General features: G+C 39.3%; 1 protein-coding gene across 2 annotated transcripts in view; it reads left to right on the plus strand.

Moving 5' to 3' along the window:
* LOC124717145 (endoribonuclease Dicer-like) overlaps window positions 1-24482 on the plus strand; it is a 309406-nt gene that overhangs the window by 116938 nt on the left and 167986 nt on the right. For both annotated transcript variants that reach the window (XM_047243898.1, XM_047243897.1), the window contains one exon: window positions 21515-21740. In XM_047243898.1, coding sequence (XP_047099854.1) covers window positions 21515-21740 — 226 coding nt within the window. The remainder of the gene's footprint in view (window positions 1-21514; window positions 21741-24482) is intronic.

Genomic DNA, 24482 nt, shown 5'->3' on the forward strand with positions numbered 1-24482 from the left:
CAATACCCATTCTCTCACAATTCGGCTCTGAATTGAACTTTTGGGAACGGGCGCTGATAACCTCGCTGTTGTGCGCCCTAAAACACTAATAATCATCATCATCATCATCTTCAGCTGGCCAAATGTTGCTATTTCATAAAAGAAATTCAGTCTTCCACCCAGGGTGCATTATTATCAGTCTTTTTATTTCACAGTATTAGTTGATTGAGATGATGTGCATTTTTCAAGTTGTTTCTGTGAAGCCAGTGTATAACATATATCACATACTTCATAGGATAGGTTGCTGCTCACTGCATAAAGGAGCCATTGAGTCGCAGACAGGCACAGTGAAAAATAATGCTGGTAATATTTCAGCTTCTGGACAAAGTCATTCTCCAGAAGTAAAAAACTTACACGTATTTGCGCAAGAACAACTCGTACACTCATGGCGCGGAGACTGGCCATGTGCGTGGGAGGTGCTCTTTTGTGTGTGTGTGTGTTTGTGGGGGGGGGTTTCAACTTCTGAAAAATGTCTTTGAAATCTGAAATATTTCTAGGATTATTTTTCATTGCACCTGCCTGCGATTCAGTGCCTGCTGTATGTGGTGAGTAGCAGTCTATCCTTTCCATATTGTTGTTACACATCATATGATGTCACATGCTTACAAATTTGTGTAACCGGTCCGTACCACATACATGAATGTACCATGTGATTTGCATTGTGTGTTACCATATCCCCATATTTTACATAGTCACTGTGTGTGGATATGTACAGTGTGTGTTGTGTAAAATGTACATCGTTGTGTTGATATGTAAATGTGTGTCATATATAAATGCTGGCATTCTAAACTTGAATGAGAACAGTGCTCCACACTTGTCAAGCATTTGAATAACACTACTATCATAAAGACATTTGTAAATGAATTTAAAACTCGAGACACATTCCACAGAGAACACTGTTCTCGGCAAAACAATGTGACACTATCCAGTTTATAGAAAACAACAGTTGGAATTTACCAAAAACGGTCATCACCTAGGAGATCGATCCTCTCAGAGTGTAGTGGGGATGTGTTGCCTAACTATTGCATATCTTTAGTGGGCAAGTTTAACCTTATCATCATATCATTATATAATGAGATATAGTACTCTATTATGAAAAGGAAAGTTGCCACTCACCATGTACTGGAGAAGCTGAGTCGCAGATGGGCGCAACAAAAAGGCGCTCTCTCTCTCTCTCTCTCTCTCTCTCTCTCTCTCTCTCTCTCTCTCTCTCCCCCCCCCCCTCCCCTCTCCCTCTCCCTCTCTCTCTCTCTCTCTCTCTCTCTCTCTCTCACACACACACACACACACACACAGGCACACAGAGTCGCAGATAGGCACAACAAAAAGACTGTCACAAATTCTCTCTCTCTCTCTCTCTCTCTCTCTCTCTCTCTCTCTCTCTCTCTCTCTCTCTCTCTCACACACACACACACACACACACACACACACAGGCACACAGAGAGTCGCAGATAGGCACAACAAAAAGACTGTCACAAATTCTCTCTCTCTCTCTCTCTCTCTCTCTCTCTCTCTCTCTCTCTCTCACACACACACACACACACACACACACACACACAGTAGCAGATAGGCACAACAAAAAGGCTGGCACAAATTCTCTCTCTCTCTCTCTCTCTCTCTCTCTCTCTCTCTCTCTCACACACACACACACACACACACACACACACACACACACACGCGCGCACACCCCGCGCGCGCGTGCGCGACTGCAGTCTCAGGCAACTGTAACTGTGGCCACAGTTGCCTGCAGACGAAGGCCTTACGGGCCGAAAGCTTTAATTGTGACAGTCTTTTTGTTGTGCCTATCTGAGACTCAGCATCTTCGCTATTTGGTGAGTGGCAACTTTCCTTTTTCGTAATATTGATATTGTGCTCTATCTTAAAATTTCATCAAAGGGTGTGGAGTATGATATCTCACTCTTTTTGGGACTGTACGTGAACCTAACATATTGCATTTGTATTAGGCATATATATGCCGTACTTCTTGCACACGCAAATACAGGGATTGGACCAAAATATGGAAGCACTGTGAGAAATGCCTGCTTGAACATAAAAACATGTAGGTTGCACTGTTTTATTTGACCATGAACGTCACCTATGTAATGTCCTTAGTAAGTTGAATGTCTCTGTCACGGTCAAATCAGTGTTCTGCGTAGTTGTGTTTTAATTATGTCGGAGGTAAGTGAATTTCAATGTAGGCAAAATGTTTGTGTTTCTGTGGTGGTTGCTTCCTTGAGAAAGGTAGCCAAAATGTTCGTTGTTTTCAAGAGGCATCATGTTGAAGATTACACGGCATGCAGGGGAAGTGAAGAACATCACTCACTGAGTCACAACATAACCAAAAGTGTGTGTTGAAGGATTGTGACAGAGGGTCATTGAAGAGGACTTTAACAAAAAAAAGAAAAAAAAATACCGTATTTACTCGAATCTAAGCCGCACTTTTTTTCCGGTTTTTGTGATCCAAAAAACTGCCTGCGGCTTAGAATTGAGTGCAAAGCAAGCGGAAGTTCTGAAAAATGTTGGTAGGTGCCGCCACAACTAACTTCTGCCATCGAATATATATAGCGCTACACAGGCATGCTTTGTAGGCGCAAAGATAAATACTGGCGCCAAACCCTCTGCGTCAGTAAATAAATTTAAAAAAAAGGGTGGAAGACAAGCTTTTTTTCTCCGCCCCGAGTTTCGACCACTGCGTTTTCATACATTATCCAACAAAAATTCCGTATTGTTCATCTTCGAATGTAGCAGGATTTCAATGTACTACACAAATCCGACTAGCAAGACTGTTTGGGATGTTTGTCAATATGGCCAACTCCACGTTCTGAATTTTTTCCTACCTATGAGAAGAGATGGTTGCTAATAGGAACCTGATGAAATGTGAATCACATGCAGTATCCTCTTCACCATAAGAATAATGCGAATATAAACATTTTGCCATGTATTCTTTCGTGTTTGCTGCTATCTCATTTAAATCCTGTCTGCCTAATAAACTACAAAACCAGAGTGAGACAACAGCAAACGCGGACGAATATACATTTCGTGTCATGTTTATATTCGAATTATTCTTATGCCTAATAATGATACAGTCAGAAATGAAGCACGGCAACTGACTAGATTTTTAAATCTAAGGTGACTCTAACTTCTGTGCAGAATTTGATGTACTAAAGAAGCGGCCGCAAAGATTTTCAAACGGAGAAAAAATTTCGCCTAGCTCTCGTTCAGAACATGTTCTATCGTACACAGTCTATTATTTGGTTCTTGTTGATCATTATCAAAGAAAGCAGCAGTGTAAGTAACAACAAGTAGCAGTCTCTTGCCATTGTTTCACTAATGAGACGATTCCTCCTTTAAAAAAAAAAAAAAAAAAAAAAAAAACTGTGGTAGCGCGCACAAAAGCAAGCCATGCTGCGAGTGGTGACAGGCCGTAAAGACGCACTATCAGAATGTGACAAACAATGTATGACACAGTACAGTAATGCATTTTCAGCTTAGAGGGACGTAAATACCTGTAACAAAGAAAACGGCACTTATCAGGTCAAAGCAAAATAAGCAATCGATTCAAACCAAACGAAGCACATGAAAAAGGAAGGGTACCGATATAAACACGGACGGAGTGCCTGACATGTAGCAATGGCTACCTGGTAAAGCTTAACTGCTAAGCTTACGACTCGAACCAAACTACTGTAGCTGTATCGTCACTCATTCGACCTAAATTGTGTCCCATATTACAATGGACCAACTTTGTTTCGATTTGGAGGTGCGGCCTAAAACTTTTCTTTCCCCTTGAATTTCGAGTCTCAAATTTCAGGTGCAGCTTAGATTCGGGAATTTTTTTTTTCCTTTATTTCGAGTCTCATTTTTCAGGTGCAGCTTAGATTCGAGTAAATACGGTAGGATGAGAGCTGCAAAGGTCACTGCACTACTGAATTTTGTACTTTCGAACCCTGTCAGCTGTCAGCACCAAAACAATACGAAGGGAGCACCATTTGTGGGGTGAGCTGGAATTCCAAAACTACTCATCAGTGATGCAAATTCCTGTAACAGGAAAACGTGGTGCCAGAGCTATAAAACCTTGGCTATGGAACAGTGGAAGAATGTCATTTGGTCAGATGAATCTAGTGTCGAACTGTTTCCAACTTCCAGCTGAGTGTATGTCACAAGAGTGAAACAGGCTGGGGTTCAGTAGTGATTTGGGCACTCGTATTGTGGTATTCCGTAAGCCCCGTGCTTACTCTGCAAGATTGCATTGCTGCCAACGATTATGTGACCATTTTGGCATTTTGTACTTAAAACAGCACTCAGAAATTTTATAATCTCCAGAGGGCCTCCTCTAACAGTTATTGCAATTCCATATAATTATTACCAGAATTTAAAAATTTAAAGTGCTACTGCAATCAACCCATTAACAGGTGTAATCTTACATTAAAGGATTAATAGAATAAATCAAGCAGTAAAGTTAGAAATTGTGCACATGTGTTGAGGCACCTTAACTCACAGAACACAAACTACCCAGACTGTATTCATCCAGTCTTTGAGAACGAGACCACTTAGCGACTTTCAACTAACTTTATACGTTATTTCAAACCTTTTCTAAACTTTTTCTTACTTGTAGCCCAACAAAATAATGAAAAAGAAACAGTTTATTGGATACTGAATGTTTGCTATATATATATATATATATATATATATATATAATGGAAGGAAACATTCCACGTGGGAAAAATTATATATAAAAACAAATATGAGGTGACTTACCGAACAAAAGCGCTGGCAGGTCGATAGACACACAAACAAACACAAACACAAACATACACACAAAATTCAAGCTTTCGCAACAAACTGTTGCCTCATCAGGAAAGAGGGAAGGAGAGGGGAAGACGAAAGGAAGTGGGTTTTAAGGGAGAGGGTAAGGAGTCATTCCAATCCCGGGAGCGGAAAGACTTACCTTAGGGGGAAAAAAGGACAGGTATACACTCGCACACACGCACATATCCATCCACACATACAGACACAAGCAGACATATATATATATATATATATATATATATATATATATATATATATATATATATATATATATATATATATATGGTAATACTTAAGCTTCAAGCATGGCATTTTAATTTATTACTTCTTTACTAGACATTTGAAGTATTCAATTCTATAAACAATTGAGGGTGGGGGGCGTTTCTGGTTCATCCCTAAACTAAACCATTGAATCCAAAATGAGATTTTCACTCTGCAGCGGAGTGTGCGCTGATATGAAACTTCCTGGCAGATTAAAACTGTGTGCCCGACCGAGACTCGAACTCGGGACCTTCGCCTTTCGCGGGCAAGTGCTCTACCATCTGAGCTACCGAAGCACGACTCACACCCGGTGCTCACAGCTTTACTTCTGCCAGTATCTCGTCTCCTACCTTCCAAACTTTACAGAAGCTCTCCTGCGAACCTTTTTAAACCATTGAAGACTACTGTCTGCCTCCAGAGGAATGACTGAAAAGAAAGATCAAACAATGGAAACTACAGGCTGGAATAACAACAATATTAGGAATAGGATAGATTGCTGCTCAGTGTAAAGACGATCTGTTGAGTTGCAAACAGGTACAATGAAAAGACTGTTAAACATGTATCAGTTGGAGTTGCTGGTGGTGTCGGCTGAGTGTGCATGAGGTGTGCTTGCCTGAGTGAAAGTGTGTTTTCTTTACTGAGGAAAGCTTTGGCCAATACCTAAATGTGTAAGAGTCTTTTTGATGTTCCTGTCTGCAACTCAATGGGTCATTTTTTATGGTGAGTAGCAATCCATCCTATTCCTAATTTTGTTAATAACAAAAATCAATATAAGTTGGTTGTGTGTTAATTATTGTAAAATAATGTATTTTACAGGTTTTACATTTAATAATAAATTTGTTTGTGATAATCCAAACTTATAGGCATACTAAAAATAGATGATTTAAAAATTATAAATTATGTAAAAGTTATTAATAAAAATAACTTGTAGTGATGTATGATTGATTGTGTATAAATTTGTTGTTGAAGATATTGAATGTTGCGTGAATGCCTCTAGTGGCAGCGACTCTTGCAAATCTGCACTGAAACTCTTGCGTTTTATGGTCTCAGCATGACTATCCGAAGCACTTTTCTCCAAGCTGGAAACATTGATCAATTTCTTGCACCAACTACAAATATAGTAGCATCTGCACTGTTTTTCAAATCAGGAGCAGCTCATGGAAATAAAAGCTTGTAAGACTCTTGATACTATGTTGTGCCTATATGCGATTTCGCAGGGTTGCCACAGGTTCTGGAAATAAGGAAATATCAGGGAATTTCAAACACATCGGGGAAACCGTGGAAATTAAAAACACTGGAAAAATATCGTTTTTCTCTCGGTAGATGAAACGATTTTTTTACTGAGGTGTCGTGCATCGTCGCTGGCTGTGTGCAGCTGAGTACGTGTACCGCTTCCCTACTCTCGCATTACTGCTGCTTCTCTGCTTCCTGTCACTCCCCTCAGCTTGCATTCAGTGCTGCCACCTCCTGTCACTGCTAGCCTAGCAGCTGCCAACGAGAGGCGGGGAGGCGTGAGGAGTGATTTGTTCAGATCTGGCCGGAGACATGGCGGTCGTGGGTGCTCGAGTCGTGACTGAGCGATTGTGTGAATGTGTGTGTGCTCTCATTTTCTGACAAGGGCTATGGCCGAAAATTTCATTGAGAAAGAGTGATTGTCTTCTCTACATGCCTGTCTGCGGTGAGTTGCTGCCTGTCCTCATTACCATTGCTTCTCTGAATATTTGCGTAAGTTATCTGTTGCACGGGTCGATCACCGCGGTCTAATTTTATCGACACGGTGTTTGTGACATGTGAATACTTGGCTACACGAGTGGATTTCTGCGATGGGCCAAAACCACAGGCGATTTCTGCAGGTATCTCTAACAGATCAGGCCCTCCGATCCGAAGCCCATCACTTCCCACTAATGTGCAGGCCCTGCCCGTCGGATGTAGTCTCACTGATCCACCGCAGGCCACGTCTGTCTGTGTGTGGCGTAATGCGGTGGATTTTCGTGGTTTACCCATCGACCCAGGACTGCGGTGCTCCTCGGCAGGCCAGAGGCCACGGGCAAAGGATTTCAGGAACTGCAACTGTCTCACCGCAAGTATGCTGCTTTATACACATTTTATTTGTTCTAGTACATTTTGGCACTTCAGAAGTAGTGTATATCTTAGAAGATATGGACGATAAGAATAAGAAAATTGTCAAGTCACTGACAGTTTGTACGCTGTGTACTCATATATTTCTTGAAAGAAGAACCGTGCAGTACCTGCAAAATAATAGATGTCACACAGTGGGTAACAACTGTCAATAACAAACATAATAGAACCGACATTTCGTTGGCAGTCACCTACAGTGTTGGTTTACACAGTTCTTCCCTGTCTTATACACTTCATTCAAGAGGCCTACTTTTTTCTGAGGTTATTTCTGAAGTCAGTGAAGGTATTTTATAGCCGTCTTGCGACTCCTAGAAAATGCATACTTTTGTTACCAAATGGGTTTCGTTTAATCGAAACAAAATAACATTAGTGGTCTTAATGAAACACACATACCATTTTGCTTGTTTTTTTCCATCTAAAAACAGTTCGTTACAGAAGACGTTGATGTAAGTACTTAAGATTTTTGCTCACATCAGGAAACACCATATGCTTGCAAGTTTCTTTTAGATATTTCCTTGTTTGCAGTACTGTTTCTTGTACCATAACTGCAAACACAGATTGTCAACTTACATCTTAACTTACCCTTGAGACCTCAAAATTTGTCAGGGGAAAATGCTAAAACTTGTCTGGAAATCGGGGAAATATCAGGGAATTTCACTTGGGGAATCTTGTGGCAACCCTGTTTCAACATTTCTGAGGGTTCAACATCCTCAAAGCGAAAAAACTGATTTAAATAAACAGCTGCCACAAACTTATGTGAAACAGTGCTTCAGTTTTGTTCCATTTATTGTTTTTCCATCTGCTGTTGATTGTATAGGGTTGCCAACTGTAATAACCAAGTGAACATTCTTTTATTTGAAGGACTGTGCAGTTAAGATTCCATTGTTGATGCCATTAATCGGTTTTCTACGTATGTTCACCTGCTTCGAAGTGAAAGGTCTGCCGAATACAAGAATGCATTTGACTGAAGGCCATTTTCTTGGTGCCTTAGTCCCTGCACCTAATGCTGCTTGGAACTACAACCGAGCAGCGCAATCCAACCGTGTGTGGCATTGCATCAAGTAACCGTCACGCAGTAACAGTCCCTTGTTTGAAGTTGATCTGTGCAGGTGTTTGATTGGAAAACTCCCGATCCACCCATATCTACAACTCTATCTATGATAGGTGAAGCGAGAAAAATTATTAGAAACTTTGTGTAGTGCTGCGAACAGAAGAAAATGAGGAACAGGCGAGTACATTAGTACGGTTAATAGTTAGTTAATACTGATAACTGTGTTAACGCCACAAAATGAGACATGATCATAAATGATTAAAGTGGCATTTATCTCCTCCTGTTTGAATAATTGTGTCGTAACTATCTCAATTTAATTTCATTACTAAATATAAGCACCGCGTGTAATGTGAATGTTGCTATATATACGCATTCACAAAAGCTTGTTATTCCTGTGCATCATTTTTACCGTAGCAGGTGATTGGTATTAAGGACGCTGCTGCTAGTACTGCTTCCTCACACCTCTCCTCACCCCACGGTCACGAAAGTGTCTATTCCACTGCTCCCAAGGGCTGTTACCATTCCACTCGGTGAAATGGCCGAGGATTTGTCCCCAACCTTCGGATTTAGTGACATAAGATGGTGGATTAGCCCAGGGTGAAACCACAGGCTAGATTGTTCGTTCGTAACATTATGTCAGCCTGTCGCCGTCGACCAGTTGTTCTGTTAGACACCTATCGGTACAAGTCGGCAGTTTCCATGAATGTGATGCCTACAACAAAGATTAACTGTTGTTCCAATAAGTGTCGCAATAGGTGTAATTTAATTTCAGATATTGAATAAAATTTAACATCTCCTCTATAAAGCACTTCTATAAAACTTGTTCCTGCCGTGTGTTGTTTGTACCGTAGTAGCGGGTCGGTACTTTGCGCCTGACTTCAAAGCAGTGAATTCCCTCCTCACTCTCCAACTATTATGCAGTGGCACAAATCAGCTTCCTTGGATCTCCACCTCCTGTGACAGGTATCAAACAGTTAGGAACCTTTGTGTACATATAGGATCACCGACAGGTAGAACGTGTACAACACGTCGATTTTCCTTCGAATATTCTAAAGCTATTTGAAATATCACCTATGGTTTAAACTGATAATTTAGATTGGGTGTGCACAAAAAAAAAGCTTCTGAAAAAATTAAAAGGTTTCTCCCTGATTTTGAAAATTCCTGTCTTTTTTCCCTGTGTCCATAAGCAAAAATTGCTGTGTGCCAAGATGTAAATTCACAGTGATGTTCATATGTGGATGCTACATCATATATTTCGACATTTATATGTTTTACGGCCAGTAAATTGCACACAAGTCTGGTTGTAATGCAAGACTTAGGTACACGGTTGATTTAATAATGGACAAGCCATCGAAAATTTGTCATCGATAAATAAATAAAACTTCTTATTCATCTTAATATGGATCCTCTAATGGTTTACTGTAATTACATAAAAGTTGCAGACTACCTCAACTCTAGCATACTGGAGACACTGATTAGTATGAAATGCTGAAAATAAAATTTTTGTTGTCCACGGAAGCTGTTATGCAACTTGCAACTGGAATGAAGCCTAACTATTGACCATTGAGTGATATAGATGACTGTGACTTTCAGCAAGAGTGAGGTTAGACCAACAAGCCAAAAGTGAGTTCTTGTATTGTACGACTGGAGACTTGAGAATCACATTTGCCCCATTATGCGCATGAGGTTCTTCTCACTACTAGGTGTGAAAAAAACTCAGTTTCTTTGTTAAAGTACGAGACGAAAAAGGTTAGATCCAGACTTGAGAATAAAATGTGGATGGGTTTCATAGCAGTTTTTTTTTTTTTTTTTTTTTTTTTTTTTTTTTTTTTTTTTTTTTTTTTTTTTTTTGAAAAAGGAGGAAAATAGGAATTTTGTCCCAGTTTCAAGAAAATTACATTAGAAACAGTTTTTAGCTTGAGATAAAATTTATTAATTTGTTAATCTGTATTATTTTCTACAAATATTCATTATTTATTATTTTTTAAATAGGAGTTCCAGTATCAAACAAAGCAATATTTTCGAAGCCACAGAATGAGTGGATGAAACAGTCTATGGTGCATGCACTCTTCTTTACTAGAAGACGATGTTACAAGAGTTGAAATTTTGTAGTGTTTGCACACCAGCAGGTGTCATTTGTCAGTTCGGAGTTCATCATACTGTGTGGCATTGTTCCCTTCATTACTTTTGGATAGTAAGATTGGAAAGAAAATGCAGTTGCAAAAAAAAAAAAAAAAAAAAAAAAAAAAAAAATTCTTTGTTACAGTGCTGTATACAGACTGGTGCCATACTTTTACTGACCGTATTTACAAATGTGAAACGATCATACTCTAATTTGATGAATGCTGTTTCTCGAGAGATCAAGATGGCTTCATAGGTACGAGATATCTACTTCTACAAGGATACTGTGCAAATCAGTGTGTTCATCGAACCACCTTCACAATTCTGTATTATTCCAATCTTGTATAGCATGCAGAAAGAATGAACACCTATATCTTTCCGTACGAGCTCTGATTTCCCTTATTTTATCACAGTGATCATTTCTCCCTATGTATGTCGGTCTCAACAAGGTATTTTCACATTTGGAGGAAAAAGTTGGTGATTGGAATTTCGTGAGAAGATTCCGCTGCAGCAAAAAAAACCTTTGGTTTAATGATGTCCACACCAAAACCTGTATCAGTTCAGTGACACTCTCTCCCCTATTTCGCGATAATACAAAATGAGCCGGCCACTGTGGCTGCGCGGTTCTAGGTGCTTCAGTCTGGAACTGCTACGGTCGCAGGTTCAAATCCTGCCTCGGGCATGGATGTGTGTGATGTCCTTAGGGTTAAGTAGTTCTAAGTTTTGGTGGACTGATGACCTCCAATTGTAAGTCCCATAGTTCTCAGAGCCATTTGAACCATTTTGAATACAAAATGTGCTGCCCTTCTTTGAACTTTTTCGATGTACTCCTTCAATGCTACCTGGTAAGGATCCCACACGGCGCAGCAATATTCTAAAAGAGGACAGACAATCATAGTGTAGGCAGTTTCCTTAGTAGGTTTGTTACATTTTCTAAGTGTTCTGGCAATAAAACGCAGTCTTTGATTACCCTTCCCCACAACATTTTCTGTGTGTTCTCTCCAATTTAAGTTGTACATAATTGTAATTCCTAGGTATTTAGTTGAATTTACAGCCTTTGGATTTGACTGATTTATCATGTAACTGAAGTTTAATGGATTCCCTTCAGCACTAATGTGGATGACCTTGCACATTTCTTTATTTAGGGTCAACTACCAATTTTTGCACCATACAGATATCTATTATAAATCATTTCGCAATTTGTTTTGATCTTCTGATGACATTATTAGCCGATAAATGACAGCGTCATCTGCAAACAACTTAAGACGGTTGCTCAGATTGTCTCCCAAATCATTTTTGTAGATAAGGAACAGCAAAGGGCCTACAACACTACCTCAGGGAATGCCAGAAATCACTTCTGTTTTACTCAATGATTTTCAATCACTGAGACGATATTCTGGAAGCACGCAATTTCACTACAAGCCACTTGTGTGGTACAGTGTCAAAAGCCTTCCAGAAATCCAGAATCAATCTGAAATCCCTTGTCAATAGCACTCAACACTTCATAGAAGTAAAGAGCTAGTTGTGTTTCACAAGACTGTTGTTTTCTAAACTCTTGTTGACTGTGGTCAATAGCCCATTCTCTTCAAGGTAATTCATAATGATCGAACACAATATATGTTCCTAAATCCTGCTGCATATCGATGTTAAGGATGTGGACCTGTAATTTAGTGAATTACTCCTAGGGCCTTTCTCGAATAATGGTGTGACTTGTGTGACTTTCCAGTCTTTGGGTACGGATCTTTTGTCAAACGAACGATTGTATATGATTGTTAAGTATGGAGTTATTACATCAGCATAGCTATTACATCAGCATACTGTGAAAGGAACCTAATTGGTATGTAGTCTGGGCCAGAAGATTTGCTTTTATTAGGTGATTTAACATTAGCTGATTTAATGTTACTTGGATTTCATTTTTCTGAATGATACAAAGAGCAAATTATTTACTCAAAAATGTAAAAAAATCTTTGGGTTTGGAAAACAAAACTTTTGAATGTTATCTGTAGCTGGGCAAAACAAGAATTTAAAACTTCTGGACAACTTTAACTAGGAACCAAAAGAATCCTCCTTTGGTGTTCTATAACTGCTGGAAATTGATACCTGAAGTTTGCTCGTATTACATGGTCCTTTCGAAACAGCCATATCTGAAACTAACTGGGAAACTGTCATTTTTGGGACTGTTTTATTATTTATTTCATGGTTCTTCTCCACGGAGGACACAGTAAACTGAAATACCCGCATCTTCATCCCATCCTATGTCACTTTGAGGAACAGGATGTACTAAAAATGCTAATGCAGCTGAAAAAGCTGTGCAAGTTCTCTAATATATTTGAACTTACGTTACTGAGATACCGAAATCGAAAGTCATTCCTGAGTCATCATGTTTGAGAATTGTTTCTGAAGCTGTCAACAAAAAATTGATAACTGAAAACTGACATTCCTCAGTTCAACAGCACATTTGTTGGAAACATTTTTACTCAGTTTTCAGAGCACTGTTGTGATGGCTCCATTTCTGTATGATGAACCACATAATCATATGAATGTTTCAATGCAGTGAATTTTGAAACTAGACCTCTTAAAAAGCAAAAATTCTTATTCAATGAAAACTGACTTGAAGGATACCATTTGGAAGTTAGGGTTAGTCCAGGAACTGTGCATGGCTCAGTGAAGTTATTCCACTCATGATGACTGGGAAATATGGGATTGAGTCCCATTCTGGCACAGATTTTCACATGTCAATGTTTTGTAGCTGATGAGAAGGAATTCACAGTCAGTAAATAAATTTCGAAGTAAAGAATTCAGTTATGGCAAGACAGTTCAATTAGGATTTTGCTACAAGAAATGCACTAAAAAATTTTAAGAATGTATCTGAAGAAGAAATAACATTTCTAAAGGAAAATATTCAAAGATGCATTACTAAGGAAGTTCAAAGGAAGGTCAACCTTTAACTACAACTTAAAACGTGCTTTCCTGCTCGAATGCAGAAGTCGCATTAAACTACGGAGTAGATCGCAGGAAATTGATAGTATGTATGGGAAGGATGTTGGATTCAAAGGCAGACCATGTCAAACTTGAATTTATGGACATTTGCAGAGAAAAAAAAGACTGAACATGATATGGGATCTGATAAGAAAAGTGAAAAATGTCTCAGTAAATTCTGGATTGATATAATCAAATTATGTACAAAGTTGTGTGCAAATTTATGAGATTTTGTGTGAAGTATTTTAATAATCTCACATGGAAATGCTTCTGTTGAGTGAGACTTTTCTGTAAACTCCAAAGTTATAGTTGAAAATCAAACAGAAAAAAAGCTTTATTGTTCAAAGATACGTACAGTAAGCTTGGTGGGTATACTTTGGTTTTCAGATTCAGATGTGACTGTCATGACTTTTTTTCAACTTCTGCAATATTTATATTAGTGAACATTGGGACTCATATGAAAGGATTATGTACTAATTAGTACAGTACATGTTCTTAAATGCAGAGGAAGTAACGGAAAAAAAAGTTGGTGGTCAAAGGTAGCATGGATTTTGGGGATAGTGATTGGCCTATATTTCTACCATGGCTGTTAGCTACCATTCCATTTGTGGTCAGTATTTCAAAGACATATTGTAACTTGGATCACATTGAAATAAATACTTTGGTGTAAAGTTTGCTTAAGAACTTTATTAAGCCTCATAAAAGAAAAAAACCCTAGTACAGTACGTAAATCAAACAGTGTGATCCATTTTCAAAATTATGCATACAATGAAAGATGCAGTACCACACACATACCTCCAAATTCAGTTGAGCATAATATCTTCAATTTTATCCATCTTAAACCTGACTCGAAGAGTAACCCATGTTCTAGGGGCAGCGTCTTTGATTAGTAATCAAAACGTCCTCGGTCCCGGGTTCATAACCTGCCACCCTTTAAATTTTGACTGATAACCAGCATTTGCAACCGAAGACTTCTGGCATAAGAAGTCACCGTCATTTTGCCCATGACTTTGTCAAAGGGGGCGGAGGAGCTGACAGAGTTCGGGGCACTGTCTTGTCCAAGAGATGGGAAACTGGCCTTAAAGGCAGAAGAATCAGCAAAGGTCAGTGGCATGAGGATGCAAAGGCAATGGAAACCACTGCATTAAAGTCACGTAACATGTATCCACGTGACAAGTGGCCTTTAATTGAAAAAAATGTCATGATGATATCTGGGAGGGAACTGCCAAGGGGGAGGTGACCATGAGAAAAAGTTTGAATAACCAACAAAAGGATAACATTCTACAAGTCAGGGTGTGGAATGTCAGAAGCTTCAATGTGGTAGGAAAGCTAGAAAACCTGAAAAGAGAAATGCAGAGGCTTAATCTAGATAAGTTATGTGTCAGTGAAGTGAAATGGAAAGAAGACAAGGATTTCTGGTCAGACACACATGGGGTAATATCAACAGCAGCAGAAAATGGTATAACAGGAGTAGCATTCGTTATGAATAGGAAGGTAGGGCATGGAGTATGTTACTCTGAACAGTTCGGTGATAGGGTTGTTCTTATCAGAATCAACAGCAAACCAGCACCAATAATGATAGTTCAGGTATACGTGCCGATGTCGCAAGCTGAAGATGGAGAGAGAGAGAGAGAGAGAGAGAGAGAGAATGAGGATATTTAAAGGGTAATGCATTATGTAAAGGAAGATGAAAATCTAATAGTCACAGGGGACTGGAATGCAGTTGTAGAGGAAGGAATAGAAGAATCAGTTATAGGAGAATATGGGCTAGGGACAAGGAATGAGAGAGGAGAAAGACTAATTGAGTTCTGTAATAAATTTCAGCTAGTAATAGTGAATACTCTGTTCAAGAATCAGAAGAGGAGGTGGTATACTTCGAAAAGGCCAGGTGATACGGGAAGATTTCAGTTAGATTACAACATGGTCAGACAGAGAGTCTGAAATCAGATACTGGATTGTAAGGCATACCCAGGAGCAGATATAGACTCAGATCACAATTTAGTTGTGATGAAGAGTAGGCTGAAGTTTAAGAGATTAGTTACGACAAATTGATACGCAGAGAAGTGGGGTGCAGAAGTATTAAGGAATAATGAAATACGTCAGAAGTTCTCTAAGGCTATAGATACAGCAGTGAGGAATAGCTCAATAAGCAGTGCAGTTGAAGAGGAATGGACATCTCTAAAAAGGGCAATCACATAAGTTAGAAAGAAAAACATAGGTACAAAGAAGGTAACTGTGAAGAGACTATGGGTAACGGAAGAAATGTTTCAACTGATTGATGAGAGAAGGAAGTACAAAAATGTTCGGGGAAATTCAGAAAAACAGAAATAAAAGTCGCTGAGTAATGAAGTAAATAGGAAGTGCAGGGAAGCTAAGACTAAATGGCTGCAGGAAAAATGTGAAGAAATCAAAAAAGAAATGGTTATTGGAAGGACAGATTCGGCCTATAGGAAAGTCAAAACAACCTTCAGTGAAATTAAAAGCAAGGATGGTACCATTAAGAGTGCAATGGGGACTCCGTTGTTAAATGCAGAAGAGCAGAGCAGCTAAGTGGAAAGAGTAAACTGAAGGCCTCTATAATGAGGAAGATGTGTCTGATGGGATAGAAGAGATAGGGGATCCAATATTAGAATCAGAATTTGAGAGAGCTTTGGTGGACTTGAGATCAAATAATGCAGAAGGGATAGATAACATTCCATCAGAATTTCTAAAATCATTGGGGGAAGTGGTAACAAAATGACAATTCACGTTGGTGTGTAGAATATATGAGTTTGGCAACATACAATCTGACTTTTGGAAAAGTATCACACACACAATTCTGAAGACCGCAAGGGCTGACAAGTGGGAGAATTAGCGCACAACCAGCTTAATAGCTCACGCACCCCAGTTGCTGACAAGAATAATATACAGAAGAATGGAAAAGAAAATTGAGGACGTGTTAGGCGACGATCAGTTTGGCTTTAGGAAACATAAAGGTACCAGAGAGCAGCTGTGATGTTGCGTTTGATAAGGGAAGCAAGACTAAAGAAAAAGAAAAATCAAGACACGTTCATATGATTTGTTGATCTGGAAAAAGTGTTTGACAAATTAAAATGGTGCAAGGCGTTCGAAATTCTGAGGAAAATAGAGGTAAGGTACAGGGAGAGACAGGTAATATACAATATGCTCATGAGCCAAGAGGGTATAATAAGAGTGAATGACCAAGAATGAAGTGCTTGGATTTAAAGCGTGTGAGACAGGGATACAGTCTTTCTGTCCAACTTTTCAGTCTGTATGTTGAAGAAGAAATGATGGAAATGAAAATAAAGGTTCAAGAGTGGGATTAAAATACAAGGTGAAAGGTTATCAATGATATGCTTTGCTGATGACATTGCTATACTGAATGAAAGTGAAAGAGAGTTACATATCCTGCTGAATGGAATGGACAGTCTAATGAGTACAGAATATGGATTGAGAGTTTACTGAAGAAAGATGAAAGTAATGAGAAGTAGAAGAAATGAGAACAATGAGAAACTTAACATCGAAATCGATGGTCATGAAGTAGATGAAGTTGAGGAATTCTGCTACCTACCAGCAAAATAACCAATGACGGACAGAGCAAGGAAGACATCAAAAGCAGACTAGCCCTGGCAGAAAGGACATTCCTTTCCAAGAGGAGGCTACTAGTATTTGAGGGAGAAATTTCTGTGAATGTACGTTTGGAGCACAACATCGTATGATTGTGAAACATGGACTGTGGGAAAACTGTAACAGAAGAGAATCCAGGCATTTGAGATGTGGTGCTTCAGACAAATGTTGAAAATTATATGGACTGATGAGGCAAGGAATGAGGAAGTTCTGTGCAGAATCTGAAATGGAAGGAATATATATGTGGAAAACACGGACAAGGAGAAAGGACAGCATGATACGACATCTGTTAAGACAACAGGGAAGGACTCCCATGGTAATAGAGGGAACTGTAGAGAGCAAATAATTGAAGACATTGGTTGCAAGTGCTGCTCTGAGATGAAGAGGTTGGCACAGGAGAGGAATTCATGGTGGTCCACATCAAAACCAGTCAAAAGACTGATAACTCAAAGAAAAGAAATGTGACTCCTTGTTTCAAAATATTCAGTGCAGTTCAAACTAAGGTCACATGTTCATCATTTATTGAGACAATATCTTTCACTTGAGACCAAACTTCATTCCTTGTTTTGAGAGATATTTGAAATTATATGTTTTACATGAATCACTGCCTGGCCTGAACCACAACAGCTTCTAATTTGAGTGCTATATGACTGACATTTATTTCTCTTAGTTTTAGGGACATTATAAATGAGTTTTCGTCTGTATACTGATGGTTAATGTATGTATTCCTTAGTTTCATGCTGTCATTGGCATCAACACTGTTTAATAAATCATATATCATATCTGTAATCCTGGGATAACAATGACCAGTGGTCAAAGTTAACCCGAAACAGAGAAATCATGCACATGACCTCGGAAATGTAATATAGTGGCAGATGTATACGTGCGAGCAAAAAAAAAAAAAAAAAAAAAAAAACTGATCAGTGGTCTGTTTTGAGAATTAATCAGGTAACATACATGATACAAAGGGTACTAGGAAAGTTTTGCAATACAATTTCATTTATTTAATTTCTTCGAAGTAATTTCCACCACAGTGAATACGTCTCTCCAACCTGCAAAATGAATCCATAAACCAGTTTTCCCTAGTTTCTGAAGGGATTAAGGCACACTCGTTGTCCCAAGCACTCAGGAGGTCCTCATCACTTGAAAACTGCACTCCTTTCAGCTTCATAATCACATGTGGGAACAGTGCAAAGTCACAAGCAGTAAGGTGCGGAGAGTTCTGTACCCCACAAATGTTCGGTGCATGCTTTGGCATGGTGAACTGGAGCGTTGTCGTGCTGGAGGAACCGAGTGTCCATTCCTGACTTTGTTGGCAGGTTCTTCAACGATTGGATGACTTTGGGCAGGCACTGCTCAGTGTACTACTTAGCTGTGGCTGCCTCCAGCATGTCCAAAACAACACACTGCACAATTCCACTTGATTTGAGAAAACAACTGTCGATCGGGATTTTCTGACTGCCACAGGTGTTTTGAGTCGTAGTTGGCATGTCATAATAGTACAGCCGAATCTCGTCGCCTGTCACGATGTTATTCACATACTGAGATTGCCCCCTTAGAAAACTTCTATTACATCTCCTGGCACCAAATCACGTGTTGTGTCGTCTGTTCGTCTGTCAGTCTGTGCGGCACCCAGAGACAACAAAGTTTCTTTACTTGCAAATGATAATGCAGAATCGAACAAATTTCTGGTGCATTTAGCTTTAAGGTGTCCTCTGTCTGCTCATAGATTACTTGCCTGTCTTCATTTAGTCAATGTTTTCCCCCGTAATTGACGATCATAACCTTTCCTCCATCTCAGCATCCTCCAGAGTGAAATTTCCTCTTTGGAATTCTCTGTACCACCTGAATATAGTTGTTTGATGTGGATACACATCAGTGAGTGTAAGAGTCATTTCTTCAAAGCACTGGTCTATGTTTAAACCATGTGCAAACCTGTACTGCAAAACTGGCTGAATCTCACTTCGTGACCACGATGACATAGTAAGCACTTCAAAATATGCCTGCTAGTGAACAACTGCACCCACAGACTTCGCACCGCAGCTACAATGCAAGTATGAAGCAGTCTCAGAACACAGCAGCAATCAGCCTCCTCCGGCTTATTTTTGTGTCGTATTGCAAAACTTTCCCAGGACCCTTTGTGTAAGGGGACTGATGACCTGAGATGTTAAGTCCCATAGTGCTCAGAGCCATTTGAACCCTTTGTGTAGCTGAAAACACTGTTTTCAGTTAAATGATACCAGTGGATTTTCCACAACCAGGTTTTAACACACTTTTTTTGTATACAATTATAAGTTGCAACAGGTTGCCCAACTGCTGTGCAAGAAAAGTAGTATTACATGGCGCCATTTATTGTATACTGATTTAACTTTGCCACCAAACAGTATATATTAAACACCCAAGTGAGGGCCAGCAGAGAGCTATAAAACTCTTTGGTGTATGTGTGGTCGAAGTAACCACGGCAGTCGAAGTATGCCAATTCAGAGACACTAATGGTGTTGACAATTTCAACATCGACAAAAGTCTTGTACACTTCTTTTGCAAAGCACATTCTATGTACAGGGACCATATGACAAATAAGGAGAAGGAAGGCGAAAGAGAAAAGGAGAAACAATTATTGAACAAATGAAAGCAAGCTGAAATCAAAAACTTGGAAACAAAAAGAACAAACACATCAAATGACGCAAGATTTTGGTAGAGGCAGAAAATTAAAAAAAAATGTGTCCCCTGAACTGCAGTTCTGGACGATTTTTCTCAACTCTACCCCCTTTCCTAAACCTCACTAGGCCTTTTCCTTCACCCTTCTTCCTTCCCCCTTCTATGCTCTTTCCAGGAGAAGAGCCACTGGCACCAAAAGCTTGCAAACTGTATGACCTTCTATGTGTGTGTTCTGCTGCTGCGTGGTGAGCAGATTTTTTGTGTGCCCAACTACATAATATTTTCAAAAGCTGATTGTTTTCAAAGATACAGTATTTAATATATTATAATTATTTTAATTTGTACTTGTAATTTAGATTACTAAAGAAATATGTTGTTATTTATTATGGATATTTTAATAATTATCAATATAATTTTTTTTAAAAAGATGGTGTTTTAGTGTCAAATTTAATGAATAAGTAAACTGGAAAAAAATTTCCTTGGAAAAACCTGAAAAATACCTTCAATTCGAAAATGACCAATTGCAGGACACTGTCACAGTATGCTGTGTTCTCTCCACAGATATTCCTGTTCTGTGTTGGTACTCAGTACCATCATTTATTTACTGTATGTATTCCAGTCTCTGTCATCCTGTGCAATTTTTACCCACTACAACTCCCTGTTCTCCAGGGGTTGTCAGTCTCTTTCATCTTAACACTTAGCCTGTACACGTGTGCATTTTCTTACTGATTCTTTGTAGAACTTCCCCACTTCATATCTCATCAGTCCACTTGATTTTCAGCATTCTGCCCTAAATACTTTGCCCCCCCCCCCCCCCCACTGTTAATGATTCACTTCTGTTCAATGATTTGCTCAAGATGCATGACCTCAGAAATTTGTCTCAAGTTAATGCCTATGTTTGGTACTAGTTGGACCTAATTTTTGGAATAATGCCCTCTTTACATGTGTTGGTCTGCTTTTCATGACCTCCTTGCTTTGTCTTTAATGTCATTTGGCTCCCAAGATAACAGAATTCCTTTCCTGCAAGGTCCCCAGTTTTGATGGTAAATATATCACTTACTTTATTTCTACTATTTCTATTCTATTCTATTCTATATTATATTCTATTATTGTTCGGTTTCCTCACAATCCGTATTTTGTGCTCATTAAACTGTTCTTTGCATTCAGCAGATCCTGTAATTATCCATCGCCTTCACTGACGAATGCTGTGTCACCAGGGAATCTTATCAATCATATCGTTTCAATCTGAAATATGATCTCACTCCTTACTCTTTCTTTTGTTTCCACCACTGTTTCTTCAATGTACAAATTAAACAGCAAGGGCTTAAACCCTTTACAATCTGAGCGTTTTGTTCTTAGTCTTCTGTTCCCTTTTGGTTGTTGTACTTATTTTATATTACCTGTCTTTCCCTACAGTGTATACCTATTGTATTTGAATTTCAAACATCTTGCACCACTTTCAGTTGTCTAATGCTTTTTACAGGTCAATAGGTCTTGTGAAATGTCTCGAATTTTCTGAGTGTGGTTCATTATTAAGTGTAATGTCACAACTGTCTCTCTGGCACCTTTACTTAAGCGAAAGCCAAACAATTTATCAAGTCAAAGACATACTGTTTTATGGAATTTTGAAATTTACTGGAAGCAAAGGTTCGTCTCCAGCTAACATAGTGCTGTGTTCCAAACTATTTACGCTACTCAGTCATGACTAACCATAGAGTACATTGTGAGGCACGGACAGGAACATTAGTTTACATCAGAGAGTTGTGATTGCTTTTTCTCATGCCTTCCCCTTTACTTTTGTTTTTATGCAGTATATTTTTTGTTTTGTTTTAGAAAGCTCTTATATGATGAAATGGAATGCACTCCAGAAAAGGAGCATCTGTTCCAATTTTCCAGTAAGAAGCTATTGGCGTTAGTGTCATTTATTCAGAAACTGTTTGCTGAGGAAATGAAAATAATGGAGGCTGAAAAAGATGATGGGAAAAGAAGACGGAAGTTTACAGTACTTGTGTTCGTAGATAGAAGGTCTTCTGCCAAGTTATTGTATCAAATATTTAAGGTAACTAAGACCAGATTATGTACTTTTTTGGGTAGATGGTATAGCAAGTTGCATAAAAATATTTAATTGTAATAAAACAGTGCCAAGAGGGTACCTTTATGGTTGTGTTCACTCTATTTGGTTTCATGTGTTGGATGAAATCTGCACTTAAGCTCGTTCAAATTTCCTAGAGGGCGTTTCCAGTAATTCTGGTTATTTTTCATAGCGCATAAGTGATTCTGATCATCTATATGTATAGGCTGAAAGCCACGTTATTTTGTGTTGTGAGAGATGTATAGTATACCAGCCTCAGCATATTTTCCCTTCCAACTGCTACCTTTCCTAATGGTGCAGGGATAGAACAGTCATCTGTCATTCTCTATATGAACTAAAAAGAATTGTCCGATTCACCATCACAGTTATTTCACATATGCACGTGGGAAGAGTGATACGAAGTGGGACCCAAAAACTGCAAGTTTCTGAAGAAAAGCATATCCTTTTTTAAAAATAAAACATTAATCTCCTTAAATGTACTCCCCATTAGTACTAATGCACTTATCAAAATGTTTGGTCCAGTGTAGGAAAAACATTTTAAATTCGTACTCTTTCATATCCGGTAGCACCACCTTGACATTGTGCTTTATGTTCCTTTCTAGTCCCTTTTCATCGTAGGAAATGGGAAGAAATCAGAGGGAGATAGATCTGGTGAAAAGTGCACTTGCACCAAGGTAATAATCTTTGTTGAGACCAAAAAGTTTTGATCACACTCAGCTGTCATTCGATGTAGACTTTCACGGCCAGCGTCTTTATCAGTAAACTCTTCCGGGCTAAGTTGCCGTGGTCGATCTGTAGAACTTCTTCTCCCTGACGTTTCGTTCTCAACTACGGAGAACATCTTCCGAGGTGAGTCGACGACTGGCTGCTAGGAGCTGGGGCCGCCGCTTATATAGAGATCGTAGGGGGCACCACCACACGTCACGTGGCGTCGATGTGCAGCTATCTCTGGCTATCGTCTGTTCTCTCGATTGCAGGCAATCAATTGTCACGTGATTGATGCAACGTCGACCGCCATATCTTATCCAATTTTAATCCTTCTTCTTTACGATTAAAATTGTATTGATGTTTGTGGATTTCAATTGCTTCTCTATACATACGTGTATAATAGTGCGACGTCCTCACTAGCACGCTTGTTTCACCAAATTTTATGTCGTGATCTCCATCCTTAAAAACATGTTCCGCTACTGCCGATTTGTCGATATGTCCCAAGCGACAGTTTCTTTTGTGCTCCGTCAACCGTGTATTGATGCTTCTTTTTGTAGTTCCTATGTAAACCCTGCCGCAACTACACGGAATTTTATATACCCCTGGGGTGGCTAGGGGGTGACGAGCATCTTTTGTTGATCTTAGGCATTCACTAATTTTCTTAGTAGGTCTAAAAATGGTCTCTACCTGAAACTTGGCTAGTACTTTTCCAATGCGATCCGTGATATTATGGATGAACGGAAGAAATACTTTTCCAGCTGATGGTTGTTGCTGTTTCCTATCTTTAGGCATTTTTCTATTTGGGTGAAGTGCTCGATTAATCTCGTTTTTCGTATAACCATTTTTCACAGAGGCCATTCGTAAATGATTTAGTAGTTCCTATGTAAACCCTGGTTATACGAAAAACGAGATTAATCGAGCACTTCACCCAAATAGAAAAATGCCTAAAAATAGGAGACAGCAACAACCATCAGCTGGAAAAGTATTTCTTCCGTTCATCCATAATATCACGGATCGCATTGGAAAAGTACTAGCCAAGTTTCAGGTAGAGACCATTTTTAGACCTACTAAGAAAATTAGTGAATGCCTAAGATCAACAAAAGATGCTCGTCACCCCCTAGCCACCCCAGGGGTATATAAAATTCCGTGTAGTTGCGGCAGGGTTTACATAGGAACTACAAAAAGAAGCATCAATACACGGTTGACGGAGCACAAAAGAAACTGTCGCTTGGGACATATCGACAAATCGGCAGTAGCGGAACATGTTTTTAAGGATGGAGATCACGACATAAAATTTGGTGAAACAAGCGTGCTAGTGAGGACGTCGCACTATTATACACGTATGTATAGAGAGGCAATTGAAATCCACAAACATCAATACAATTTTAATCGTAAAGAAGAAGGATTAAAATTGGATAAGATATGGCGGTCGACGTTGCATCAATCACGTGACAATCGATTGCCTGCAATCGAGAGAACAGACGATAGCCAGAGATAGCTGCACATCGACGCCACGTGACGTGTGGTGGTGCCCCCTACGATCTCTATATAAGCGGCGGCCCCAGCTCCTAGCAGCCAGTCGTCGACTCACCTCGGAAGATGTTCTCCGTAGTTGAGAACGAAACGTCAGGGAGAAGAAGTTCTACAGATCGACCACGGCAACTTAGCCCGGAAGAGTTTACTGATAAACACTCAGCTGTGTGCGCAGGGGCCTTGTCATGTTGCAAAACCAACTTGAGAGAATTCCACAAAACGAGATCTTTTCTTGCCAAATTTCTGCTCTGCGTTTTCACAACCTTGAAATAGAGCTGTTGATTTACTGTTTGCTTTTGAGGGTTGAATTGTGATTGTATGATCTTTTTTATGTCAGAAAAACTGAAGAGCATCATATTCACATTCAAATTCACCTGACGAGCTCTTTTTGGATGGGGTGAGCCAGATGACTTCTTTTGATTTGACTGTTGTTTACTTTAAGGATTTCACCCGGAGCACTGCGACTCA

The sequence above is a fragment of the Schistocerca piceifrons genome, chromosome 9 (genome assembly GCF_021461385.2).
Source record: "Schistocerca piceifrons isolate TAMUIC-IGC-003096 chromosome 9, iqSchPice1.1, whole genome shotgun sequence".
Lineage (NCBI taxonomy): Eukaryota > Metazoa > Arthropoda > Insecta > Orthoptera > Acrididae > Schistocerca > Schistocerca piceifrons.